Genomic DNA, 23,555 nt, shown 5'->3' on the forward strand with positions numbered 1-23,555 from the left:
ATATGTATCCCTAAAATACGACTTTGCATTTTATAGCCAATGTTTAACATTGGAATTTCACAATCTCGATAAATTTGAGCATATCACATTTACAAGTACGAGTTTGTACAAAAGTAGAATTACGTATCAAAAATATAATTATAAATTTCACAATAATATTATTAATTATTATTACTATTATTTATTATGTTTGTGTGATATAGTATGTGTCAGTGTTCACGCGTGGGTTGAATCTTGGGACAACATGACTACATGAGTTATTGAATTGACCATAACTAATTAATTTTGCATTCTTTTCCTTTTGGCTATTGAGTTTTTACTCGGCGCACTAACGCATTAATGGTGAGATTTGACTACGGAAAATTATAATAAAGGGTTTACTTTGTAAGTAATTTAATTAGGTAATATGTTGAACAAAAAGAAAAAAATTAGTGGGAACATCATGAACAATTTGACTCGGCCGCCTACCAGAAAAAAAGGTGGTCTATAATTATTGAAAAATTTGCATGATTATTACTCCACATGGTGTACAGTACACACGTGTGGCAAGTTAATTGTATTTTTTATTTTCTTTCATACTTTAGTTTTATTAGAATGTGATTCAGATATCTCCACCATAACAAGTTGTTTACTAGTAGTAGTATTAAAGTGGAAACAATATAAAAGTAGCAAATTAGTAATTGATGAGTCAGTCAGACGTTGGACATCTCAATATCACAAAATATGATTTGGGAGGCCGAATCGCGGGTCGGGCGGGCAGGACACGTGTCACACCAAACTGGTTTGGGATGGCCAAGCCAGTTGGGCCTTTGGAATAATTACACTTGGGCTTTGAGGTTGGGCCTAAGTACAATGACCATAAATACCCACAAGTTCTTTAAGAAAAACACTAACCTAAAGATAACATTCACTTTGTATAACAAATACTAAAGACTCATTTTAGTCCTTAACATATTGCGATTTTTTAATTTTGGTCCAAAATATTATCTTTTGAATTATTCGGTCCATCACAAATAAAAACGGGTCACATTTGGTCCATTTTGGACGGTTCCGTAAAAAATTTGACGGAAATTCCAAATTTGGACGGAAATTCAAAAATTGACGGAAACATGCCGGCTTCCAACTCCCAGTGTTCTGCCGCTGCTGCTCACCATCAAGTCGTCGTCTCGCCTCCACTCCCTCTCCCTCACCCTCGACCACCTCCCCCTCGCCCTCGTCCAGGCACCCTTCGCTACGACTGCCTCCCCCCGCCGCAGTTCCACCTCCTCCTCTCAAATCGTGGCTGCGGAAACACCGGAAGGCGTCGTTGTCGCTAATTTTGCCAGAGATGAAATCGATCGAATACACCCCCGATTGCGGCACCTGCAATTATCTATTTCTGACTCTTTCGAAAATTGGCCAATTCATCGTCTCGCCTCCTCCCTCACCCTCGACCACCTCCCCCTCGTCCTCGCCCTCGCCCTCGCCGTCGTCCAGGCACCCTCCGCTACAGCTGCCTCCCCCGCCGCAGTTCCACCTCCTCCTTTCAAATCGTGGATGCGGCAAGACCGGAAGGCGTCTACGGGAGATTGATTGCTGAGTTGAACGAGGCGAGGAAGGTGGACGCCGTGGCGGAGGTGGTGTAGGAGATGATGTAAGAAGGGGGTGAGGCTGAGGGATGATGGGAGGTGGACGCCGTGGCAAAGGTGGTGAGGAAGGTTTGGGTTTAGGGTTTCCGTCAAACTTTTGACGGAACTGTCCAAAATTGACCAAATGTGACCCGTTTTTTATTTATGAGGGACCCAATAATTCAAAAGATAATGTTTATGACCAAAATAAAAAAATCGCAATATGTTAAGGACCAAAATGGGCCTTTAGTTTATAACAAATTAAATTACAAATTTAACAAATGCTTCAAACTGGTATACTTCTAACTCCAAGAAACGAAGTGGTCACATACGATAACTATTTTGTGATCAATGAATATAATCACGTAGGAAGAAAATCAGTCTCACCACAGGAGCTAGCCTCTTCCTTGTACTCTTGTTGTCTTTTTAGGAACCTTAAATCCAAAGATACTCTTTGTGAAGTCGACTGGAGTCTCATAGTTACAGACTTTAGGCTTTGATGAAGATCGTTTCAAAATCTCGAGCAGAGAAGTGCTTGTTGATATTGATTCTACACCACCATCTGTGGTTTGAGATCTAACTTTGGTCTGTGAGTTGCTGTATTTGGCAGTTATGTTCCTGGTTGGTCGGATTTCTTGAGGTACCTGCAGGTTAAAACACTTGATGTTTTAGCCAAAAATAGTAGCTTAAGCATTTGTCTGTTCTCTAAACTATCATGACATATTACCTCTGCATTCGATGAGTCCTCAGATACTGATATGGAACTCCGGCTATTGCTGTCATCCCTTCCGAAAATGAATGGTCGAACTGTTGCTGACCCTTGCTTATGAGATGATGGAATATGATGGTTTGATGCTCGTCCAACAAAAGATGACTGAAGTTAACAATCAGAACGGATAGTTTATTTTCTCGGGCTCCGCATTTATTTTCTAGTAATGCATCATATTACAGACAAAAGATAAATGACAGAAAGAAAGATGCTGGGAAACTCAAACAATTGTCTAATGGTAAGAATGACTTTGCATCTTGAACTCAAGAAAACAACAATAAGCAGAATACAATAATAGAGCAATCACTCTTTGCCCAAGACCATTTGTTACTCACCTCTCAAAGAAGATTTATGAAGCTACAGTATGAGCAAATAAATTTCTGAAGAAGTTGCAATCAGAAGGATGACTATGGTTGCAGATAAGAACTGTAACTTTTATCATTGCTTTAACATAAAAGATAACATGTGTAGGTGTTACCTTAGCAGACAGACCACTACTTCCCCCTTTAAGGATCGAATCAAAGACGGCTGCAAATTATCATCAGCAATTAGTGACGAGATGCAAAAGAAATATATAGTACTAATACACTACAAGAAGATGTCTTACACAAAGCTTTTGGTTTCCTCTTGTTGTCAGAGGAAATATTCAGTTTCTTGATAAGACCAAATACTTCCCTGGAACTTGCATCAGCAGCTGGTGATGCTATTGTAGCTCTCTCTTCCTGCTCGAGTTAAATATAAAGCTTAGCAACAACTCAACAACTAGAGCAAAAAACAACACGTGCAATAGCACATATTGTTATGAACCTAAAGATTCATCGACAAGAATATAAATAACTTATAAAAGCTTGCCTTTCTGATGAGGCACTGTGCACGCTTCCTCTGCATGTCATCATCTTCATCACCATCAGATACATAAGCATCTTCTTTATCAGGATACAAATTTAGGATTATCTGCTTAGCCATTTTAATATTTACTCTGCCAGATTCCTTTTGCAAAGAGCCTTCTTCAGCTTCATCGTCAATTTCTTCATCTTTTTCATCATCCTCATCAGTTTCAGGCTCGTCGTCTGACAACAATGTATCTCTTACTACTGGGCCACATTTCAATCTCTGTATGAGATTATCAGTTCCTGCTGCATCTTGTTGCTCAAGCCACTTCTGATGGAGCTCATTGCGCCTTTCTTTATCAGTGAGCCTTTCTTCATACTCAGTGGCTATCATAGCATTAAGTTCCTCCAAATCATCAATATCATCACCTTCATTCTCTGGGAAACGATTAAGATCATTGTCACTATCATCCTCTTCCTCAGCTTCCTCATCAATGAAATTTTTTACAGGATCGCCATTTGGAGAAGAGTTGTCATCAACTACACGAGGATGAGGGTCTGAATTTTCTTTGTCGTTGTCCTCTTCGTCTGAAGAGCTGAGAAATCAAATAAAGAGGTCATTTTATATTTTAAGACAGTGTTAGGAGAAAATAGTAATCATTGAGCTGAACAAAAGTTGATGCTAATAGAATATCACTAGGACCAGCAAAGCCAAGTGTATCGGCTTTTCTTTTTGTGGAAAAAGGTTCTATTTACAGCAACCAAATAGTTTACGAAAGCCAGAAGTAACCGAGCAAACAAAACAATGCCTCAAATTCAACTAACCTATCATCCATGGGGACAGAATCGAACTTCAAGTTCATAGCCTGTAAAGATGGAGCAAAATCTTCATCCAAAAGATTATTTGGCTTCTCATCATTCTGTACATTTGTAGTACCCAGTGGTTCTGAATCATCAAAAAGATCCTGTAGACATCTCAATTTTGTAAATTGGAGAACTTACAGCCACAAACCACCAAATTCAGCAATTTCTGTGAAAAAAAATGAAGATAACCTGAGTATCATCCACTGGTGCTCGGGGTGCAGGAGTAGGCTCTTCATTTGCAGGCTGCAGTTAAAATGGTAGGAAGCATTAATTAATCAGCAAATAACTGATCAAACTGCTGGTCAATTCTTCAAAGTACAGAACGATTCTCAACACATCTTTCACATGCTAAATCAATAGTTCACTCACTTGCACCAAAGATAGATAGAACGGCACAACATAAGCACCTACGAACTGTTAAGTGAAATAGATTTCAAATGAATCAAAATGAAGTCCATCATAAATCAGACTTACCACTTCATTTTGAGCATTTTCATGTATTGTCGGTTTACCATCATCTTCATCCACATTAGAACCGGTCAAACTACTCTGTTCTTCAAGTGAATCATTCGCCTTCTTTTCTACTGGTATGGTTGCATTTTCTTCCGATCTGTCTTCATTCGGTACATCAAGGTCCATCAGTTTGTCTCTAGGCCTGATGCTTCGCTCGAAACCATGATTGCTGTCATTTGAAATCATAGACCTTCCACCAAACAAAAGTTCACATAAATTTATAAAGCCTGATCAAAACCATCACATATTTGGGAATGCGGGTAAAAATAATACTCCTCTATTCTTATAGAATGGGGATGAGAGTGATATCTACCCACTTTTTTGAAATTTCAAGCTTTCTCTTCCGGATTTTCTCTAGAACTGATGATATAGGCTTGTGCACCGCTGGTATAGGTTTAAACGATGCATCACTGGTTTCTAGACAGAAAAACCATGACCAACAAACACTATCAGTCATGCCTGAGAGATAGTAATAACTAATAAATTAAAACATCAGCCACCTATTAAAATACTAAAATTAAACCAAAACCTCGTAACAATCTCTGAGATTCAGCATGAAGTTCCTTTAGATACTCTTTCCTCTCCTGCAAAACAGCAATTCAGTATCCAACTATGGGTCAACAAGCATATCACACCAAAATTAGATGATTCGAGAATGCTAAATTGTAACAAACCTTCTCCTCTGTCCTTTTGTTTTTTTTGGGCAACTCATCTCTCTCTTCTGCCCTTTTGCTTTTTTTAGGCAACACATCTCTCTCTTTCTTAGAACCCCACGATTTGATCTTCAATTCATCACCTTCATCGCTGTTCTCTCTCCTCTTCTTTTTCTTTTTCCCTTCGTTCTCCTCTAACAGGCCCTCTTCTCCAATGATTTCCTTCTTTTCCAGCTCAAGATTCTCACCGTCTTCTCTCATCGGACTTCCACCAACCACATCATCATCAAACTCCAAAACCCTCTTAGCTTTCTTCACCTCCACACCAATCCCTAGCCCATTTCCAACGCCTTGAGACGGTGACTCCTGGGATAAGTTTGCCTCCTCAGTTGAAATTGACTCGTCGGCAAGTTGTGGCTCCGAATCATTCTCCAGTGCTTCCAGCTTGGCGAAATCGACGTGGGAAAACAAAATCGGATCCTGGACTTCCTTTCCGGCGCCTTGAGACAGTGACTCCTGAGATAAATCTGCATCTTCAGTTGAAATTGACTCGTTGGCAACTTGTGGCTCCGAATCATTCTCCAGTGCTTCCAGCTTGGCGAAATCTACGTGGTCAAACAAAATCGGATCCTCATTCGGGTCAAACAACGGATCCTCTAGGGGTTTGGCGTCGGATTTCTTCAAGCGCTTCAGCCTCCGCAATTGGAGTTGCGGAGATTGCACCTTTGGGGGTGAAAATGTCTGATAATCGTCGTCGCTGTCCATTTTCCGGCAATCTAGATTCGATGATTGGAATTTGAAGGGGAAATTTAAGGATGGAGTGAATGGGGATCTGGAAAGCGTAGATAAATTGGGGAATATAGGGTTTAGGCGCCAAATGTTGGAAACTTTTGCCGTGAATAATTCAAGTTGTTTTATCTTATTGCTATTTGCCCTTCTGTTATAGTATGATAAGGCCATCCACAACGCTGTTCCTATACCGTTCCTATACCGTTCCTTAAATCACTATTTGAGGGCCCCACTGTACTTTTTTACTCCATTCCTTAATTAAGGAACGGAACCTGCAACCCTCCGTTCTTTAACCGTTCCTTAAATTACTATTCATTCAATTTCATTTTTTTTATTTCCAACTAAATTCAATTAAAAAAACACACTTTATTAAAAAACAAACACACTTTATTAAAAAAAACACAACATTAAAAAAAATTTACAACTTAAACTTAAAAAAATAAAAAACACACAATTAAAATCCTAAAAAAATAAAAAGCACACAATTAAAATCCTAAAAAAATAAAAGTACACAATTTTAATAATTTCATCTGCCAAAATTTGCCCAAAAGTACACCTTGTGGGCACTAGAGTCGAGTGTCCTTGCACGAATAGATAACCGTTCTTGTATAGACGGATGCGCTCCACTTCGAGGCGGACTACTTGCGGTTGAGCTTCCGGGGATTCGTCGTCGAACCAATTTCCCGCCTCGGGTCCTTCGTCTTGGACAATCATGTTGTGCAAGATTATGCACGTATACATGATGTCGACCATGTTTTCCATGAACCACGTACGAGCCGGGGCTTTGATGATGTTGAAGCGCGCTTGGAGAACCCCGAACGCCCTCTCCACATCCTTGCGAGCAGCCTCCTGCTTCTGCGCAAAAAGAGCCTGCTTTGGGTTCGCAGACCCACTGCACGTCTTCACGAAGGTAGGCCACTTCGGGTAGATGTCATCGGCGAGATAGTACCCCATTTTATAAAGCCGGTTGTTGGCGACGAAGTTGATGGACGGCGCTTTACCATCCAAAACTTCGGTCAAGAGGTCGGACTGGTGGAGCACGTTTACGTCGTTGTTCGACCCGGGGACCCGGAAGTACGCGTGCCAGATCCAAAGGCGGTAGTCGGCAACGGCCTCAAGTATAACGGTTGGGTGGGTGCCTTTGTGGCCGCTCGAGTAGGACCCCTTCCACGCCACCGGGCAATTCTTCCATTGCCAGTGCATGCAATCGACGCTGCCGAGCATCTCGGGGAATCCGTGCACTGTTTCGTGAAGGTCGAGCAGGAACTGACAATCGGTCGTGCTTGGCCTCCGGAGAAATTCGTCGGTGAAGGCTGCCCGGACGCCTTTGCAGAATTTGAGCAAGCACATTCGCCCAGTGCTGTCTCCGATGTGGAGGTATTCGTCGAACATGTCGGCCGTTTGTCCAGTCGCAAGCTGGCGGATTGCTGCAGTACATTTCTGCAGCGTCGTGTGGCTGGGACGGCCAACCGCGTCGTACCCTTCCTGGAAGAACTCTTCCCGGGCTGCCAAAGTATTCGCGATGTGGAGAAATAAAGGTTTCCCCATGCGGAAACGGCGACGGAAGTACGTATCTCCCCAAACCGGGTTATCGCAGAAGTAGTCGCGTACTAACCTTGCAGCGGCTTCCTCCCGGTTACGATGGATGTACGTACGGGAGCGTCGTTGGGGCGGCGCGGCTTCTTCGGCCTCCCGTCGTCGATCTTCTTCAAGTGATTGTTGCAATATTTGACGCATTTGTTCAAAAGGATCCATTAGTTTGATTAAATTTGGGAGAAGGAAAGCAGAGTTGATTTGAGATGAAAATTGGGTGGAAATAGAGAGGAATAGATGTGTGCTTGTGATTGAAATGAGTATGAAATAGGAGTATTTATAGAGTAAATAAAAAAAAATATACAAAACGGATATAAAAAAACGGTCACATTACCGTTGCAAAATTTTTTTTTTTTATTAAATTCAATTTTTTTAAAAAAAAAATTGAATTATTGCGTCACCGGGACGAAGCCCACTCGCGGGGCAGCGAGTGGGCTTCACGCGTTGAATGGGAGGCCGCCACGTCGCCTCGGCGCGTGGCGGAACGTTTCGTTCCGCGTTCCTCCGGAACGAAACGCGGCACGGTATGGGAACGGCATGGGAACGGAATGGCGACGGAACGAGGCCTGCAACGCGTGCCGCCGCGGAACCGTTCCGCCGGAACGGCATAGGAACCGCAACGACACAGCGTTGCGGGTGCCCTAATAAAGGCGTCCCCTAAGGGTGGAAATAATTAGCAATCCATTTTGACAAGGAGGAATTGTTTTCATTAGTGCACCGATTTATGTTAAAACATGGAGTAGTAAATTAACAATATTAGTAGATTAAATGATTTTTTTATAATAATCGTACATCTTCCTCCATCTATGAGGTATATTCTTTTTTGGGATATCCAAATCTACGTGAGATATTTATCATTTTAATGATAATTTACTTCTATCTTCTAATTTATCATTTTTATATTTTTCACTTTATTCTTATTTTTTCTTTTTACTTTTCTTTTTCTTATGCTTTATTATCTACAATTTCATTCACTAAAACATCATTGTCCAAACTCAGATGTCTAAATAGAAACACCTCACCTAGGTTAGGACGGAAGAAGAAAAGATTTGAATGGAAAAAAGACACACCGTGTTAATTGTTAAGTTAATGATTATGGATTAATGATGAATTTTTTCATTAATAGTGAGTTGTATACATTGATGAAATATTAGAACTTAAGAACTCACATATTTACCAAAACAAATGTCTTCCTAAACATAAAATGCAATAACGATACCTTAAATCACTACGATTGGTGAGAGAGAAACCATCTTACTGTCTAAATCATGTTTTATCCTATGGGTTACATTTGCATACCATATCAATGTTGTCAAATACATATGGCGGCTCATGGTGGTCTGTCCAAAAACCGATATGATATATGGCGTATAGGTATTGTGGCATATAACAATTAATAAATAAAAATACTATTAATATATATAATTCAAAAAATAAAAAATAATAAAAATGTAAAATCTAAACTCTTAAAAAAAAAAAATTATCAAAGCATAGGCCACGAGTAATTGGATAATATGACTAATAATTTAAGTCTTTCATTCAACAAAATATAAGCCGCCGCAATAATAATAATAATAATAATAATAATAATAATAATAATAATAATAATAATATCTAAATTAAAATCATCCTCACTAGTCATCATTCCCATCAACATAGTCATCTTCATCCTCAACAGGGATACAGCTGTGTTGGAGTGGGCTGACAGTTTTGGGCGAAGACCACCTCCATCGGTAACCATGGAAAGAGGGTCACCCATATAAGACAAAATAGTCATAAATAAAATCAATTGTAAATGAAATTAATCCAACCCACCCTCAACTTTCAGTATCACCCTGCCTCCTCGTAGAAAAATTGGGTGGCATGTACACATGTCTACTTTTTATTGGTTGAAAATTGAAATATTTTTTAATTTTGTTTTATTACTTTTTAATTATTGATTTATTTTGTTACTTGATTTATTGGAGTATATGTTTTGGTATTGTACTTTTAATCTCGAACATTTTGCACTAAATTAATTTTTGATTTTTTTATTACTTTTAATTACTAATTTATTTTATTCAATTATTATAAATTTGAAATATAAAATAGTTTATATAGTTTTAATATGCGTTTTTATATATTTGAATAAATTATAAAATTTACATTGATTAAAACATATGAAAAAGAAGATATTTAATGGGGTTGAGTTGGGGTCATTGATAGAACTAAAAATTTAGTAAACTGGGTGAGGGTTTATATGTGGACGAGTGAGAAATAAATATTTTATTTAAAAAGTTGATTGAAGTTGGGTTGGGTAGGAATTGGGATTGCTAATGAGGATAGTAGAAGGCAGGGAGTGTTGGAGGGCATCAGCGCCAGGCCGGCGATAGGTGGTGGTGGGTTTGATTTCGGGTGAGAGAAGAAGAAGATTTAGTGTTTGTATTCAGATTTTTTATAACTTATCTCTTTTTACTTAAGTTTTGGGCCTGGTTATGTGGATAAATTGGTCGGGTTATGCTGATAAATGGGTTGGGCTTTGGGTAAATAAAACTAAAAAAGTTAAAATGCCACAAAAAATGCCATAAACCCAAGTGTGGCAATGGCTTTTTCATTTCAAACCGCCATTGCACATATGGCAGCTATTTGACAACATTGTGGTTACCATATAATAGAGTGTAAACACTCGATACAATCGTAGTTTCAAAATTGACATTCCAAACAGTCGACAGCTTTGCTAAATAGCACTTCAAGTTTCAACAATCCAATCTTCCAATTAATCACAACTTCATCAATTCATATTGCATCTAACACTGATTCAGTGCCTACCTAGAATTGATCTTCACATGTAAAGTGAAGGGTTAAAAATACATAATACTCCATCTGCGATGAGATCCTTGCTCCCCTGCAGCACAAGTAAGGAGATCACATCTCAAAGTCCCAGGTAGTTTCAGCACATAATTTTGGTATTTTCCGTTCCTCTGCCAAATTGACGGATGCTATGATCTGCACGAATTATGATTCAGTGAATTATAGCTTCGCAGTGTAAATGATAGTGTGTGCAGTTTGGAGTTAATATCAACCATGGAATTTTGCAAGTCCAACTTCCTTTCCATCTAACTTAGGAAAAAGAACTAAACAGAAAAACAGCTAATTTGGCTTTACTTTTAGAACTCGACCTGAAATTACTAAGCCAAGATCTTAACCGAACGCATGTAGACACTCCGTGGCAGACTCCTTATAATGACTTCATTATGAAACACGTACAAGCTCCCTCAGCAACTAATGGAGCAGTGAGCAAATGCAAGCTCGTTTCAACTCACCATTAACATGGAGCGCATCATATGCATATGATTGCATAAATAAGTGCTAAGATTTATGATCAATAAAAGCAGTAATCTGTTTTTACCTCCTTTTCTAAGAAATAAGAAATTTATGCAACTTCACAAGACTTGATATTCCATCAACTCACTAATCCTATTCAACAGAAAGATCAACATACACAAACCAAACAATTAATTTTTACCTTGAACGACCCATTCTGCTTTGAACTCCGGCTCCACTCCAACCCCAAATTCTTAGCAGATGTTTGATAAGTAGCCCTGAATACATCATCCCCGTAAACCTTGCGCGTTACAGCAAAATCCCACGCATTCTTCCCCAAATCATAGCTCGGCTCAAAAGTTGTCAGCCCTTCGTGAACATAAGTATACTTCAGCTTCGTATTTCCTGTGCCGAGCACATGATTTGCAGAGACCTTATTGCCTGAATCAATAACCAAAGCCCCATCCAAAATGGTCCGCCCGTCGCCTTTGCTGTGAGTGTAAGTCAAATTCAACGGCTTCTCTGCCACCCTAACACTATTCATGAACTGAAGCCTAATATCCTACAAATTCAACCAATATAAAATACAACAAAAAAATTGAGCAAATCTCCATCGGAATCAATTCATATGAAACATTCACAGCAACGATGAGTGACAGCAAGGCAAACATATAACCAATTGACGCCCAAAATATTTACATCGGATTGTTACTTAGTCAGTTCAGTTCTGAGGCGATAGCTACGAAGTTTTAAAATTAGCGAAAAAGTATTAGTTTGCAGCTCGAAATGAACGAGGTAGGGAAATTAGAGGTTACTTTTTGGGGCACATTGTAGTCTACGATGAAGAAGCCGGGTTTCTAGACGGCAATAGCTAGGCCGTTCAAGCTGGGACCGTTGACGACGGTGGCATCGGTGAGGGAGGCGCGGAGCTTGAAGTCGCCGGCGTTGACGGAAATGGTGGAAGCGGCCGCCGCTTTGTTGGGCTCGTATCTAGCCTTGAACGACGCCTTCATCATCTGGCTCAGTTAGGTGATGTTTCTCTTTGGTGGAATAGGATTCCTACTAATGACTAGTTTAATAGTCAAAGTGTTGCGTGTGATCCGCCCTACCTTAATGAACACATTTTTTAATGGGAATGTTTCTTAGAGCATCTCCTATGGCGCCCCTCCGGTAGGACGTCCGGTCGGACACCGGGAAGGGCGACGGGACGTCCGCCGTTGGGAGGTCGGAGGTCGGATACGGACGTCCCGTGAGGACGTCGGGTGTCCTCGGACATCCCGGCGACGGGCGGGCGGACGTCCGCCACTGTGGCTTCAACTCGGACGTCCGGTCGGACGTCCCGTTTTTTTTTTTTTTTTTTTTTTGAAACTCTATATATACGGCTCGTTGAATTTTATTTCATTCGCACCACTTGCGTTAATAACAAGTTTCTCTCTCTACATCTATAATCTCAAGTATATCTAGAATGTCTAGTGAAAGTGATAGCGAGAATGAGTTGGAGGTCGCTGTTTCAGGTGCTATACAGAGGCTGCTACAACAGAGGTTGCAGCGGCGGCAGCAGGCGGCGGTACCTCGGCCGATCCATCGTCGAACTCAAGTACCCCGTGACCACATTGCTGCACATATTCGGTTGTATGCGGACTACTTCGCTCCGCAACCGCGTTTTGGGGAAGCCTTATTCCGGCGACGCTTTAGGATGCATCGTCCGCTGTTTCTGCACATCGTGGGTGCTTTAGAGAGTAGATACCTGTTTTTTAGGATCAGAGAGGATGCAGCTGGCAAACCCGGACTCACGCCCTTGCAGAAGTGCACTGTCGCAATCAGACAACTGGCGTATGGAGGCGCGGCCGACATGTTCGACGAGTACCTCCACATTGGCGAGTCGACAGCAGTCGAGTGTCTGCAAAATTTTTGCGCGGGCGTGAGAGCGATATTCGGGGAGCGGTATCTTCGGAGTCCGAGCCCCGAAGACTGCCAGATGCTGATAGATATGCATGGGTCGGTGCACGGGTTCCCTGGGATGTTGGGCAGCATAGATTGTATGCACTGGGAGTGGAAGAACTGCCCCGCCGCCTGGAAGGGGATGTACACTACCGGCTTCAAAGCCAAGCATCCCACGATGATCCTTGAAGCTGTAGCTGACTACCGGTTGTGGATATGGCATGCTTATTTTGGAGTCGCCGGGTCCAACAACGACATCAACGTTCTCCAGTCGTCGCCCCTGTTCAACGATCAGTGCAATGGCGTTGGTCCCGCCATCAGTTTCGTCGCCAACGGCAACCAGCATAATATGGGGTACTATTTGGCAGATGGGATATACCCAAACTGGCCTGTCTTTGTGAAGTCAATCAAGCATGCGACCGGACAAAAGAAGACATACTTTGCGAGCCGTCAGGAAGCAGCGCGCAAGGATGTGGAGCGGGCATTTGGTGTGCTCCAGAGTCGGTGGGCGGTAGTGAAGGGTCCTGCACGGCAGTGGTATATTCCCAACATCGGCGATGTCATGTACGCATGTATCATAATGCACAACATGATTGTCGAAAATGAAGCTGCGGAACTGACTCAGTGGACCAATGAAGATGATACGGGTGCAGGTCCAAGTCACGGCGTGGCCACCGCGAATGTGAATATGGGGGTACCTCATGGAGAGGTCGAGCGGCTGCGTGCATTTGCCGACATGCGGCAAACAGATGCCCATATTCGACTTCAGCAGGATATTATCGAAGAGGTTTGGACTCGGAGGGGTTGACGTGATAATGTATGAATTTTTTTTTATTAGTGTGTAATTTTTTTTTTCGAATCATGTATGTTTTTTCCGATAAAGTTGTTAATTTTTCCCGTTCGTATTCTCGGTCAAATTTTATTTCCGTAAACGTAAATTGTTTTATTTGTGAATTTATGATTTTTTTTATTGCGGGATGTCCTAGTGGGAAGGGCGATGGGAAGGGCGGATATGCATGGGATGTCCTAGTGATGTGGCAGTGGGGTGGGATGTCCTAGTGACGTGGCAGGAGGTGTTTTTGGGATGTCCTAGTGGATGTCCGAGTGGGATGTCCGCCCACTGGAGATGCTCTTATGATGAATTTATCGATTTGGTTCGTGGAAGGATTGTAATAAGCATGGATGAGCATAATGTCGAAAATATAAAAAATGTGGAGACCTAGTGTAAATTTTAGATATAGATATAACTATATAGCGGTACAACAACTTGATAATGATTGACGAGGCTGGTAACCTCTCGATTAATTAAATTATATGTTCAAAATTTTTTTATTACGCACAAAAGCCTCCACCAACTGTTACTTATGATGTTGAAACGTTTGTGATAAAGCAACATCGGAGTTCACAAGTAGATGGAGTTATGAATTTGGCCGACAACACTAATAAAGTGGATATGGATGATGTTGGTGATGATGGAAACAATATCGCCTATTGATGGCTTATATTTCATGTAGTTCATCCACAAGACCTCGAATATGTTGAGAACTCCATAGGCAAGTCCGATTAGGATGCGAGACCAAGAGTCCTCATCAAGTGGCATGCACGAGTAACAACTTCTACCGCATTAAAACCACGTTAGTTCAAATATCTAACAGACTACCACTATGTAGAGACAAATATATTAATTTACCAAAATTTAATGTGAAAATGCAACCTCGTTATAAGCATACCATGGGTGAATCCATCAACCAGGATTTTTGCGATTCAACCTTAGTTAAAACATATAAATGATTATTATGTCAATGATCAATGTACGCATCGTGACACACATGTCAATTTATTACCGTCTAGCCTTGATGGCTGATATTAATATTTAATTTCTTAATTTTTTCAATCCATAGAAATCTTTATTTTTCTATGATTTTCTATATCTAATTGTAACTTGATTTATGTATTTGTAATTTAATTTTATGCATATGTGATTTTATGGCAATTCTTTTTAATTTCCATTCTATGACCAAGTAATTTACGAGTTCCTAAAAGTATGGTAAGTAATTTTATCTTAAATATAATATTTAAAAAATGGTCTATACTTTCTCTATTTTCTTAAGATTTTAAATTACACATAAATTATATTAACCAATACAATGATAAAAGAAAAGAAAATAAATACATTTTGATTGAAAATTGTATCTGAGGAAAGTCAAAGGGCCAATTTCTAAAAAAGAGAATCTCTAATATCTTCCCGCCAACCCTTTACCGCGAAATTGCTCTGTATCCTTACCTTACAAATAGTCAAATACTTCTCCGCCGAATTCATTTTCCGAAGCCTCTCTCTTCCCCCCCTCTCTCTCTCTGCGACTGCTGCAGCTTCAGAAGTCGGCCACCTCAGGTACACTCTTTTGGACGAGATCTGCTTATCATTCTTTCGTGTATGTCTGTTATTTTAAAGTTATTCCCATTCCGTTAGGTTTCATCGGAAATTTTAGGGTTTCCGACGGCTGTTTGCGTTTCATCTCATATTTGGACGATATGAATCTGAATTGAAATGAGTATGAGCTGTTTTGCACCAGATCTGACATGCTACGCGGTCAAACGTACTACTACTATGTTTTAGCAATATCACTTTGGCTGATATATGCACTGCTGTTGCTTGTAATTGATTTGTTGACTACGGTTTATTAAATTTTTTATTCAGCCAATTACGTTTTAACGAGCTTTTGCCTTTTTTTGTGCTAGCTATGTTGATTTTTCGATTGTTTTTTTCTTCCAAATGGGGCGTGTTACGAGATTTCAATTAGGTGTACGACTTTTACCCAATTGGATTGCCTGAACCAGGTTTTTGTGATTCTTCGGCAGATTGATTGAATATAAGTATAGTCAATGTCACAGTGAAGGCCAGCATAAGTATTTCCGCTATTACATTCTTTGTTGGATTTAGATGTCAAGCCATTCTCAAATACTATAAAATAATCTGCTTGATTTGAAAGTTTGCTAAAGATTTCTGTTCTCCTTTAGAACAACCCATCTTGCTCTACTGTCATATTCTATACCTGATTTGTTTTTCTTATTATTATTGAGAGTTGGCTTCATTTGTTTGTCGTCTAACTAGGTCTGGTTCTCACATTTATATGCAAGATAGAAGACGGAACATTTATTGATTTTTCCTGCAATAATGGAGCTGAGTAGTTGCAATGTTAAGCATTTTATCCAAACTATTAGGGGAGGGTTGGTGATAAAATTTTGCAATACCAATACCAATGGAAGGCCTGTGACTCGAACCAAGACTTTAAAGGATGTATATGACATTGAAGATGCTAAAAGACTGCAGAAGCCTCCTTCAGGTTTTCTGTTTGGTAAGAAACAAGTGATACACAGAAGTTCTTGTTTTACAGTGGCTGCTAGGACAATACGTAAAATAAAATCTGAACCTAGTGATAGTGATCCCAGTGCTGATGGGGATTCAGACTGTGATGTGAGCGACGCTATGACATTATCACAGCTCAAGAACCGGTTATTGACAAAGAGAAAGAAGTTTGTTTCCACTGAAGAGAAAGCCATGGAAGATGAATCTGATCTTAATGAGCCGCTTATCAATTTGAAATCAAAGCATTCAAAGGCCTCACGAGCTAAAAGAAGACGCCTGAATCCAAGTGCTATTTCTTCTGCAACCATTAAAGTAGCTATGAGATCTGAAGAGAATTTGGTTTCTGAAGCTTCAGAGCAAGCTGGCGGTGAATTAGCTCCACTTATTAATGTCGAGGTTGGGGTTCAAGATGCTGAGCAAATAGGAAGCCACAATGGAATGCCTTTGGCTCCATCTACTGGCCATAATGAGGTGGTCAATCCTGCTCAGATGACAGTTCTACCTGAACATGACAGAGAACCACTATCTTATGTCAACAGATATGAAGAGTGTCTTACTAATGAGATGTGCTATGATCATTTGGAGGATGTTGAACCTATTTCCATTCTTATTCCTCAGGATGAAGGTAACATCAGATTGGAAACTAAGGAATTTGAATGTAAGGAGCCACTGGGTTCTGCACTAGAAGAAATTACGAAGCCAAAAGAGAATCCAGATTCATGTATAACAGTAACTTTGTTTTCTGCTGATACAGATGCCAATGTATCTTGTCATTCTAGTAGTTCTTTGATTGTTGAAGATATGCCCAATGAATGTGGTTCTAGCTGCAGGGTTCTTGATATGGCAATTGATGGTTGCAGCACACCTCCTTGGGGATCTAATACGGTCTTATTTGACAGTAAAGCTGAGGCACATATTCTCTTTGAGCTAAGAAACTCTCAAAGTAGCCCTGGCAAGAACTTTGGCTCCAACCCAGGTTCCATTACCACCTCAAGTACTAGGCATAATCCCATTTCCATGAAAGATACTATTGCTGATGTGGAAAAACTTTCAACATCTGCCTCTGATACCACGATGAGGGATGACTTCAATTCTGAAGGTCAATCTGAAGATGAGTTATTGAATCCTCTGGACAAGCAGAAATCAGAATTTCCATTGACTTGTACCGAAAATGAGAGTTCTTTAGATTATAGAACTTGTGATGATGCTGAAACCATTTTAAAACCAGAGCAACACCAACTTCCTCAAAGACTCTTTTCCTCCCGCAAGGTAACTATGGTTTTGTGCTTGATAGTTTATTTATATATGTTTGTTCCAACCGTATGAAATTAATTGGTCTTCATCAACAGGATTTGTCTCCGTCTTCTCAAGAGCGATTGTGTTTGGCGATGAATCCAAATTCTGTTGGAATCGCTAATGAAGCAGATCAAAGTAGTAAGTAAAGTAGTTCGAGGTTCTCTAACCATGTCATTAAGGATTTTCCCACTTCCCCTTCTCCCATCACTGTATGCATGAAGAACCCTATCCTTTTCATGTTACACTTCTCCATTGATTCTATGAGAACATTGAGAAAACAGATTCCTGAGCGTGAAATTTCACAAGTGCCTTTCTTGTCATAGAGTAGAAAATCTGACTTGCTGTTGTGTTTTTTGTTGAAATTATAATTTGATAACCTCTAGAAGCTTGTGTATAATACTTAATCCTATGTTTCCACTGCTCACCCATGCAGCTATGTTGTCTTGTAATTTATTTATTTTCCATATATTCCCTGACCATCCCCTTCACTGTATGCATGAAGAACCCTATCCTTTTCATGTTACACTTCTCCATTGATTCTATGAGAACATTGAGAATACAGATTCCTGAGTGTGAAATTTCACAAGTGCCTTTCTTGTCATAGAGTAGAAAATCTGACTTGCTGTTGTGTTTTTTGTTGAAATTATAATTTGATAACCTCTAGAAGCTTGTGTATAATATTTAATCCTATGTTTCCACTGCTCACCCATGCAGCTATGTTGTCTTGTAATTTATTTATTTTCCATATATTCCCTGACCATCCCCTTCAATGTTTGCAGTTGATTATAAATGTGAGGAGAAGCTCTTTGAAAACGAGACTGGAAAGAAGTCTTCATCTCTAAGATCAGAGGTTCAGGATGACGAAAAAACTGTGAATCACAGATTTCCTGGACAGGTTAGCCAGCAGAAACTCGTCATATCTCCCAGACGCATCAGCAAGAGATCACAGATAGCCAAAGGCAACCTTGAAGGCCCTCGTTTCTCACGCGCTTTACCTAATCTCAGTACTGGGTGTACCTCTGTTCAAGGATGCTCTGAAAGTGCTGTTGCATTCTCACAGCGACAGATGCAAGATATGGAGTCTGTTGCACTAAAACTGATGAATGAGTTGAAGTCCATGAAGGACATCGTGGAACAAAAATTGCTTTTTGAAGCATACCGCAATGCTTCCTTAAAGAATGATGCAGATGAGGTATGTAATATGCATTTTTAAAAATATATTAGTATATTTTATCTGCTTAAATTTCTATCAAAAAAATTTGCACACTCAACTACTGTTTAACTCTTTAGTGTCTTTGATGATCTTCTGTAACGACCATAAACGTACAGTCTTCTAGTATTTGATTTTGCCTCCTAGCTTCATATTACTCTTAAGTTCACATATGATCCTGACTTAAGAAGCCTGGCCACCTTGTGTTGCCTTTACAAAAGTACTGCCAATTGTCTGATTATAATTCTTAGGCTGTGTCTTGTGATCGAGTTAAAATAAACTTCTATGTTAAGCTGGCCTCGTATCTGCTCAATGCAGAAAATGCTGCACCCATCTAGAAAGGGTGTCTGTTTTTCTTGTCTTGATCTGAGAATTAGAGATGTAGTGTTCACTTAAATGCAGTTGACCAGCTGGATATGCCAGTATATAAATGTGCACAGGCCAATACTGAGATAGTTTAACCAGTTTGTGGATAGCTTATTGATATTCTGTTTGGCATTCATGCTTTGAATTTCTGAAAATACACTGTATACATTAGCATACCAATCAATGCAGAACGCCAAGTAGCTTAGATATGATTCTTTCTTCTCGACAGATAAAATTAGCCATAAAAAATGCTATTAAAGCTGAAGAAACGGCTAAAAAGTGGATGTCTATGATGACCAGAGACTGCAACCGGTTCTCTAAAATAATGGTCAGTCCTATATTTACAACTTCCATCATATTTTCTGAAAGTCATGATTTTTCAGTAGGTTACAAACTAGAAACAACGTCAACTTAGGAAATCTCCTGATTCAAACTCACTGTCGCTATTGTTAGAAAATGATGCCGGACAGCACACCTTCTTCAAAAGATAGTTCTCCGAAGGGGGAGAGGAAGATCATGTTTGCTGATGAAGCTGGTGGGAAGCTATGTCATGTCAAATTTTTTGATGACAGCCCTGCCTCTCCATCTTCTAATGCTGTGGAACAGTAAGGACATCTTATGCATTTCGGTATGCTGTTTCACATGTTGAGAACGAGTTCATCCATTCTCGGTTAGAGACAGAAAGAGCTTTGCTGCTCGTGTATTCCTGAGTATGGCTGCTAATCATACTGAAGGTCAGTCATATTCATGACACCCATTTTTCTTATTCAAATTCTGTTGTAGCTGAAATACATTCTTACCATGGTAAATATGGGAGAAATGGTCATGAATTCGAACAGGTTGGCCCAATTGACACCCCTAATTATAGCCTTAGGATTTTTTATTGTATTGTACAATCGGCCAATAGTTGATATAGAAGATATACTAAATCTCTTTAGATAGACGATTTCAGCAGCTTTTTGTTGTAGCTGCGAGTCTCCATCTGAGAATATTATTTGTTAGTCAAATGAATTGTTAATTTTCTTCACGGCTTAATTAGGGACTCTGGGACTGGTTGGGATTTCAATTTTAAGTTTGAGTTATTAACAAAAATGATTTGATCAATTAAGGTGGATATTAGGGGTTGAATACTCAGATTTCAATTTGGATTTTTGTACTCTGAATCGAATTATCTGAAAATCTGAAATTTGTACTACAAAATTCTGATTGAACAAAGAATCCAAAATTGATTGCATAAAATATAAAAAAAATGAAAAATCCAAAAATCTAAGACTCATTTTTATTTCATCTTAAATAAAAATATATATCAATCAATCTTACCATTACCTATAAAAATTCAAGTGCCATAACATCTATTACAATTAACAAGCACAAATATCAAATAATCGAATGCTAAAAAGATGAGAGAATATGATTCCTTAGAACATCATACTAATTAAATTCACTAGTTTGAGTTGCACTTGCATTTAGCACTAGAACATATACTCTCCCTGTCCTGCTTAAAGTGTAAGGTTTCTTTTCGTCATGTACTGATGTTTTATGAGTTGTGTGGAGAGAATAAAGTATAGATGACTATATTTCAGTTTTAAGAAAAATGTCACTTTAAGTGAGATAATTCAAAAAAAAAACAAGTCACTTTAAGTAGGACTAGGGGAGTATGTTATAACTTGAATGAAAAAAAAATTTATACATAAACAAGTGAATCAAACAATAATTCTGATCACAAATAAATGAAATAACAATACTACAACATTAAGTTAGAGCATTTCCTTGAAAATCTGTGTGAAAGCCTGTATGATAACTTTGTGATGTATTCTTGAGTTGAGTGAGAGGAAGCTCATCAACAGCTGCTCCATCTCTCTTGGCTCAAGGATCTTCTCCGCCACCATCATCTCCGACATTGATTTCTTGAAATCCTCGTACGGATCCACCGACTTCTTCACCACCACCGTGAAGCTCCGCCCATGATCCGACACCATGCATTGCTCCGCGGGCCTCCCCAACATCGGCTTCCTCTCACTACACTCCTCTCCCTCCTTCCACTCTTTCGACCCGTAACGCTTGAATCTTCTTCTTGGTGGCTTATGCAGCTTCCCCCGCTCCTCCTCGTGGCCACTCTGAGAAGAGAAAGATTTTGGCTCGTGTTGCTTTGTGTTTTTGTGTTTCTTCGTCTTGTCGTTTCTTGAAGATGGGACCCACCAGTCCAGCTCGTCATCATCGGAGCTGGATGGTGGAGGGATGGGAGTGGCAGGGAAGGAGATGTCGAATGTTTTGGAGTTGAGAGGGGAGAGGATGTATGGAGGTGTATGAGGGGGATTGGGGACTTTGATCATTGATAAAGGGTTTTTGGGGCGACAGAGTTGGAGAGAGGAGGTGAGGAGAGAGAAGTGGAGTTTAAGAGTTTTGGATTTGGCCATTTGAACTTGGTCGAGAGTAGTAGTCAAGATTGAGTGTTTAAGCAAGATATATGTGTATTTATATGTGTTGTGATGATGTTTAAATTGGATGTTTATTGTTGTTTATAGTAGATACTATGAGAGGAGAGGCCGGCTGGTGGTGTGGTGAGGGGTATTTTCGGTAATTTGGATAGTTAAATGTGATGACCAAATCTTAGTGATGCAATCAGGTTTATTACCTGAAAGCAACCTTGGAATTTGAGTGGTGATTTTGTAAGATTTTCACGGTTTTTTAGTTTTAATTCTTCACGAGCCGCGTACAGGTGTGCCCTTTGAAAGTGTCAACTTATGAATCTTGGTTGTATATAATTAATCATGGAAGATGTTTCCTCTCTTTGTGTGGCATATCTTCGAGATTAAGACTGGCCCATGAGAGTCGAAAAACTCCATTTAAATTCAACACTTAGAGTTGTTGTTGATCTCATGGTGAAGCAAGTCATTCCCACTTCCTTCTGGTCAAGGTTCACTTCTGTCATTTATTGCCAATAACGGTCACCGATAACGACCTTTTTCACTATGTCTGATCTCATGAGTATGTATTAATAACTCGTTCGATGCATCTCTCAATTTCCTTTTTTTAATAGTAAACATATTGGAAATTCTCACAATAGCTTAATTGGCGCATCCAAGTAGTGGAACTCGTGGGTCTAGACACAATGAAGTCGACGTTGACATCAAAAGCTAGAGTTGGTATGTCAGCGGCCGTTAGCAATGAAAGACACACGAAGAAATAAAGTTAACCACAACCCTTTGGGGTTGAGACAGAGCTATTGCACCGTTGGGTCGACAGTAGCTCAAAAGCCGAATTTAATGGAGTTTTCCGGACATGGGCAAGTGGTGGATTGATCGACCCTCTAACCTAAGCTGGATCCGCCATTGACTATAAATAGTTCTTATCAATTGGGAAAAATAGCACTTTTTTCTACTTGTCCTAAATTGCTATCATGATTCTTGTGTGTGTGCATTGGTCCATATTAAGAGCCGCGAAATGTTAGAATTTGTCGTTATCACTGAAAAGGGTCTCAACTGAAATCGACAAAGAGAAGAAGAATAAAAACTTTTGTAAAACTCTTCAAAATAACATTTCTGCCTGCGTACAATTAATTTTCTTCCAATATTTGGAATTTTACCTAACGTCTTTTTAGTCGAGTACATTTGCTCAATATACAATTTCCTTCTCACATGGTTATCATAATTTAATTCTAATAAACAAACTTAATTATATTATACACGGCAAAAAATAGTCATTCGATATAGATAAACAATGCAACCCAAGGTTCCAGGATTCTTCTTAAACTATATACAATTCATATATTTCTTGAAAGTCATGTTAATCTATTTTTGTTGGAGTCAAATTTGCTCAATTCCAAACACAAACACCAACGAAAATAGTCTGAAATGGATGATGAGATTTTGTCCCATTGTTTGCAGTTATCTTATGTGGTAGGAACGAAAATGGCAATTCTTGTTTTACTAACATAAATGAATTAATTAGCACAAGTACTTCATTTATGTACAACAATCTTATCATAAACATCATATCACTTAGAATACAATTGTTTGATAGGAAAGTAATGTTGGTTAGGAAATATGATTCTTGAAAATACAATTTATCGTAATTTATTTATTATATGTTTTTGAAAAATTAAATCTACATGTTTGGCAAAATGTGTGTCGGTTGGAAATCAAATTAAATCAAAAGTTCAGTAATTAACACATAAACTTTAAAGTTATATGCAAAATCATAATTTGTCAAAAGTTTAGGAGCATGTATACTTGTATAGTATTGACAGGTCAAAGTATAATAATGAAATGGAGCAATTTATTAAAGAGAGAAAAATTATAGTTAGAGTTCGTCTCTCCTCTCTCTATAACCCGAAAAAAGAAAATTAAAAAATAAAAGGCCCTTAGACGATTGCAAAAATGATGCTTCAAGGACAGAACCTTAGTAAAATTAAATTCAGTAGTTAATTAGTACATTCATAAATATTTAATTAA

The 23,555-nt window shown here is 39.3% G+C and overlaps 4 protein-coding genes across 6 annotated transcripts; 1 reads left to right on the forward strand and 3 right to left on the reverse strand.

Annotated features, from left to right (window-relative positions):
- Positions 1 to 1,785: 1,785 nt before the first annotated feature.
- Positions 1,786 to 6,128, reverse strand: LOC121753278 (eukaryotic translation initiation factor 5B-like). Its single transcript, XM_042148523.1, has 11 exons — positions 5,258 to 6,128; positions 5,113 to 5,167; positions 4,901 to 5,000; positions 4,545 to 4,773; positions 4,260 to 4,313; positions 4,032 to 4,171; positions 3,229 to 3,802; positions 2,984 to 3,098; positions 2,855 to 2,904; positions 2,335 to 2,481; positions 1,786 to 2,251 (listed from the first exon to the last, which is right to left on the reverse strand). The coding sequence occupies exons 1-11, from the start codon at positions 5,999 to 6,001 to the stop codon at positions 2,003 to 2,005; spliced, it is 2,457 nt and encodes an 818-aa protein (XP_042004457.1). The 5' UTR covers positions 6,002 to 6,128; the 3' UTR covers positions 1,786 to 2,002.
- A 4,114-nt stretch (positions 6,129 to 10,242) lies between these two features.
- On the reverse strand, positions 10,243 to 11,949 carry LOC121800918 (outer envelope pore protein 24, chloroplastic-like). The gene is made up of 3 exons (XM_042200410.1): positions 11,737 to 11,949; positions 11,124 to 11,483; positions 10,243 to 10,603 (listed from the first exon to the last, which is right to left on the reverse strand). The coding sequence occupies exons 2-3, from the start codon at positions 11,463 to 11,465 to the stop codon at positions 10,523 to 10,525; spliced, it is 423 nt and encodes a 140-aa protein (XP_042056344.1). The 5' UTR covers positions 11,466 to 11,483; positions 11,737 to 11,949; the 3' UTR covers positions 10,243 to 10,522.
- Positions 11,950 to 15,115: 3,166 nt separating this feature from the next.
- On the forward strand, positions 15,116 to 20,094 carry LOC121800925. Of its 3 annotated transcripts, XM_042200421.1 has the most exons (7): positions 15,116 to 15,254; positions 15,333 to 15,459; positions 16,005 to 17,498; positions 17,579 to 17,663; positions 18,305 to 18,717; positions 19,331 to 19,429; positions 19,555 to 20,094. In XM_042200421.1, the coding sequence occupies exons 3-7, from the start codon at positions 16,038 to 16,040 to the stop codon at positions 19,708 to 19,710; spliced, it is 2,214 nt and encodes a 737-aa protein (XP_042056355.1). In that variant the 5' UTR covers positions 15,116 to 15,254; positions 15,333 to 15,459; positions 16,005 to 16,037; the 3' UTR covers positions 19,711 to 20,094. The 3 variants fall into 3 exon arrangements, with proteins under 3 accessions (XP_042056355.1, XP_042056349.1, XP_042056360.1); XM_042200415.1 differs by lacking the exon at positions 15,333 to 15,459 and having other exon boundaries at positions 15,975 to 17,498; XM_042200426.1 differs by lacking the exon at positions 15,333 to 15,459.
- Positions 20,095 to 20,858: 764 nt separating this feature from the next.
- LOC121792170 (transcription repressor OFP8-like) lies at positions 20,859 to 21,518 on the reverse strand. Its single transcript, XM_042190010.1, has one exon. The coding sequence runs from the start codon at positions 21,516 to 21,518 to the stop codon at positions 20,859 to 20,861; it is 660 nt and encodes a 219-aa protein (XP_042045944.1).
- Positions 21,519 to 23,555: the final 2,037 nt, after the last annotated feature.

The sequence above is a fragment of the Salvia splendens genome, chromosome 1 (genome assembly GCF_004379255.2).
Source record: "Salvia splendens isolate huo1 chromosome 1, SspV2, whole genome shotgun sequence".
Lineage (NCBI taxonomy): Eukaryota > Viridiplantae > Streptophyta > Magnoliopsida > Lamiales > Lamiaceae > Salvia > Salvia splendens.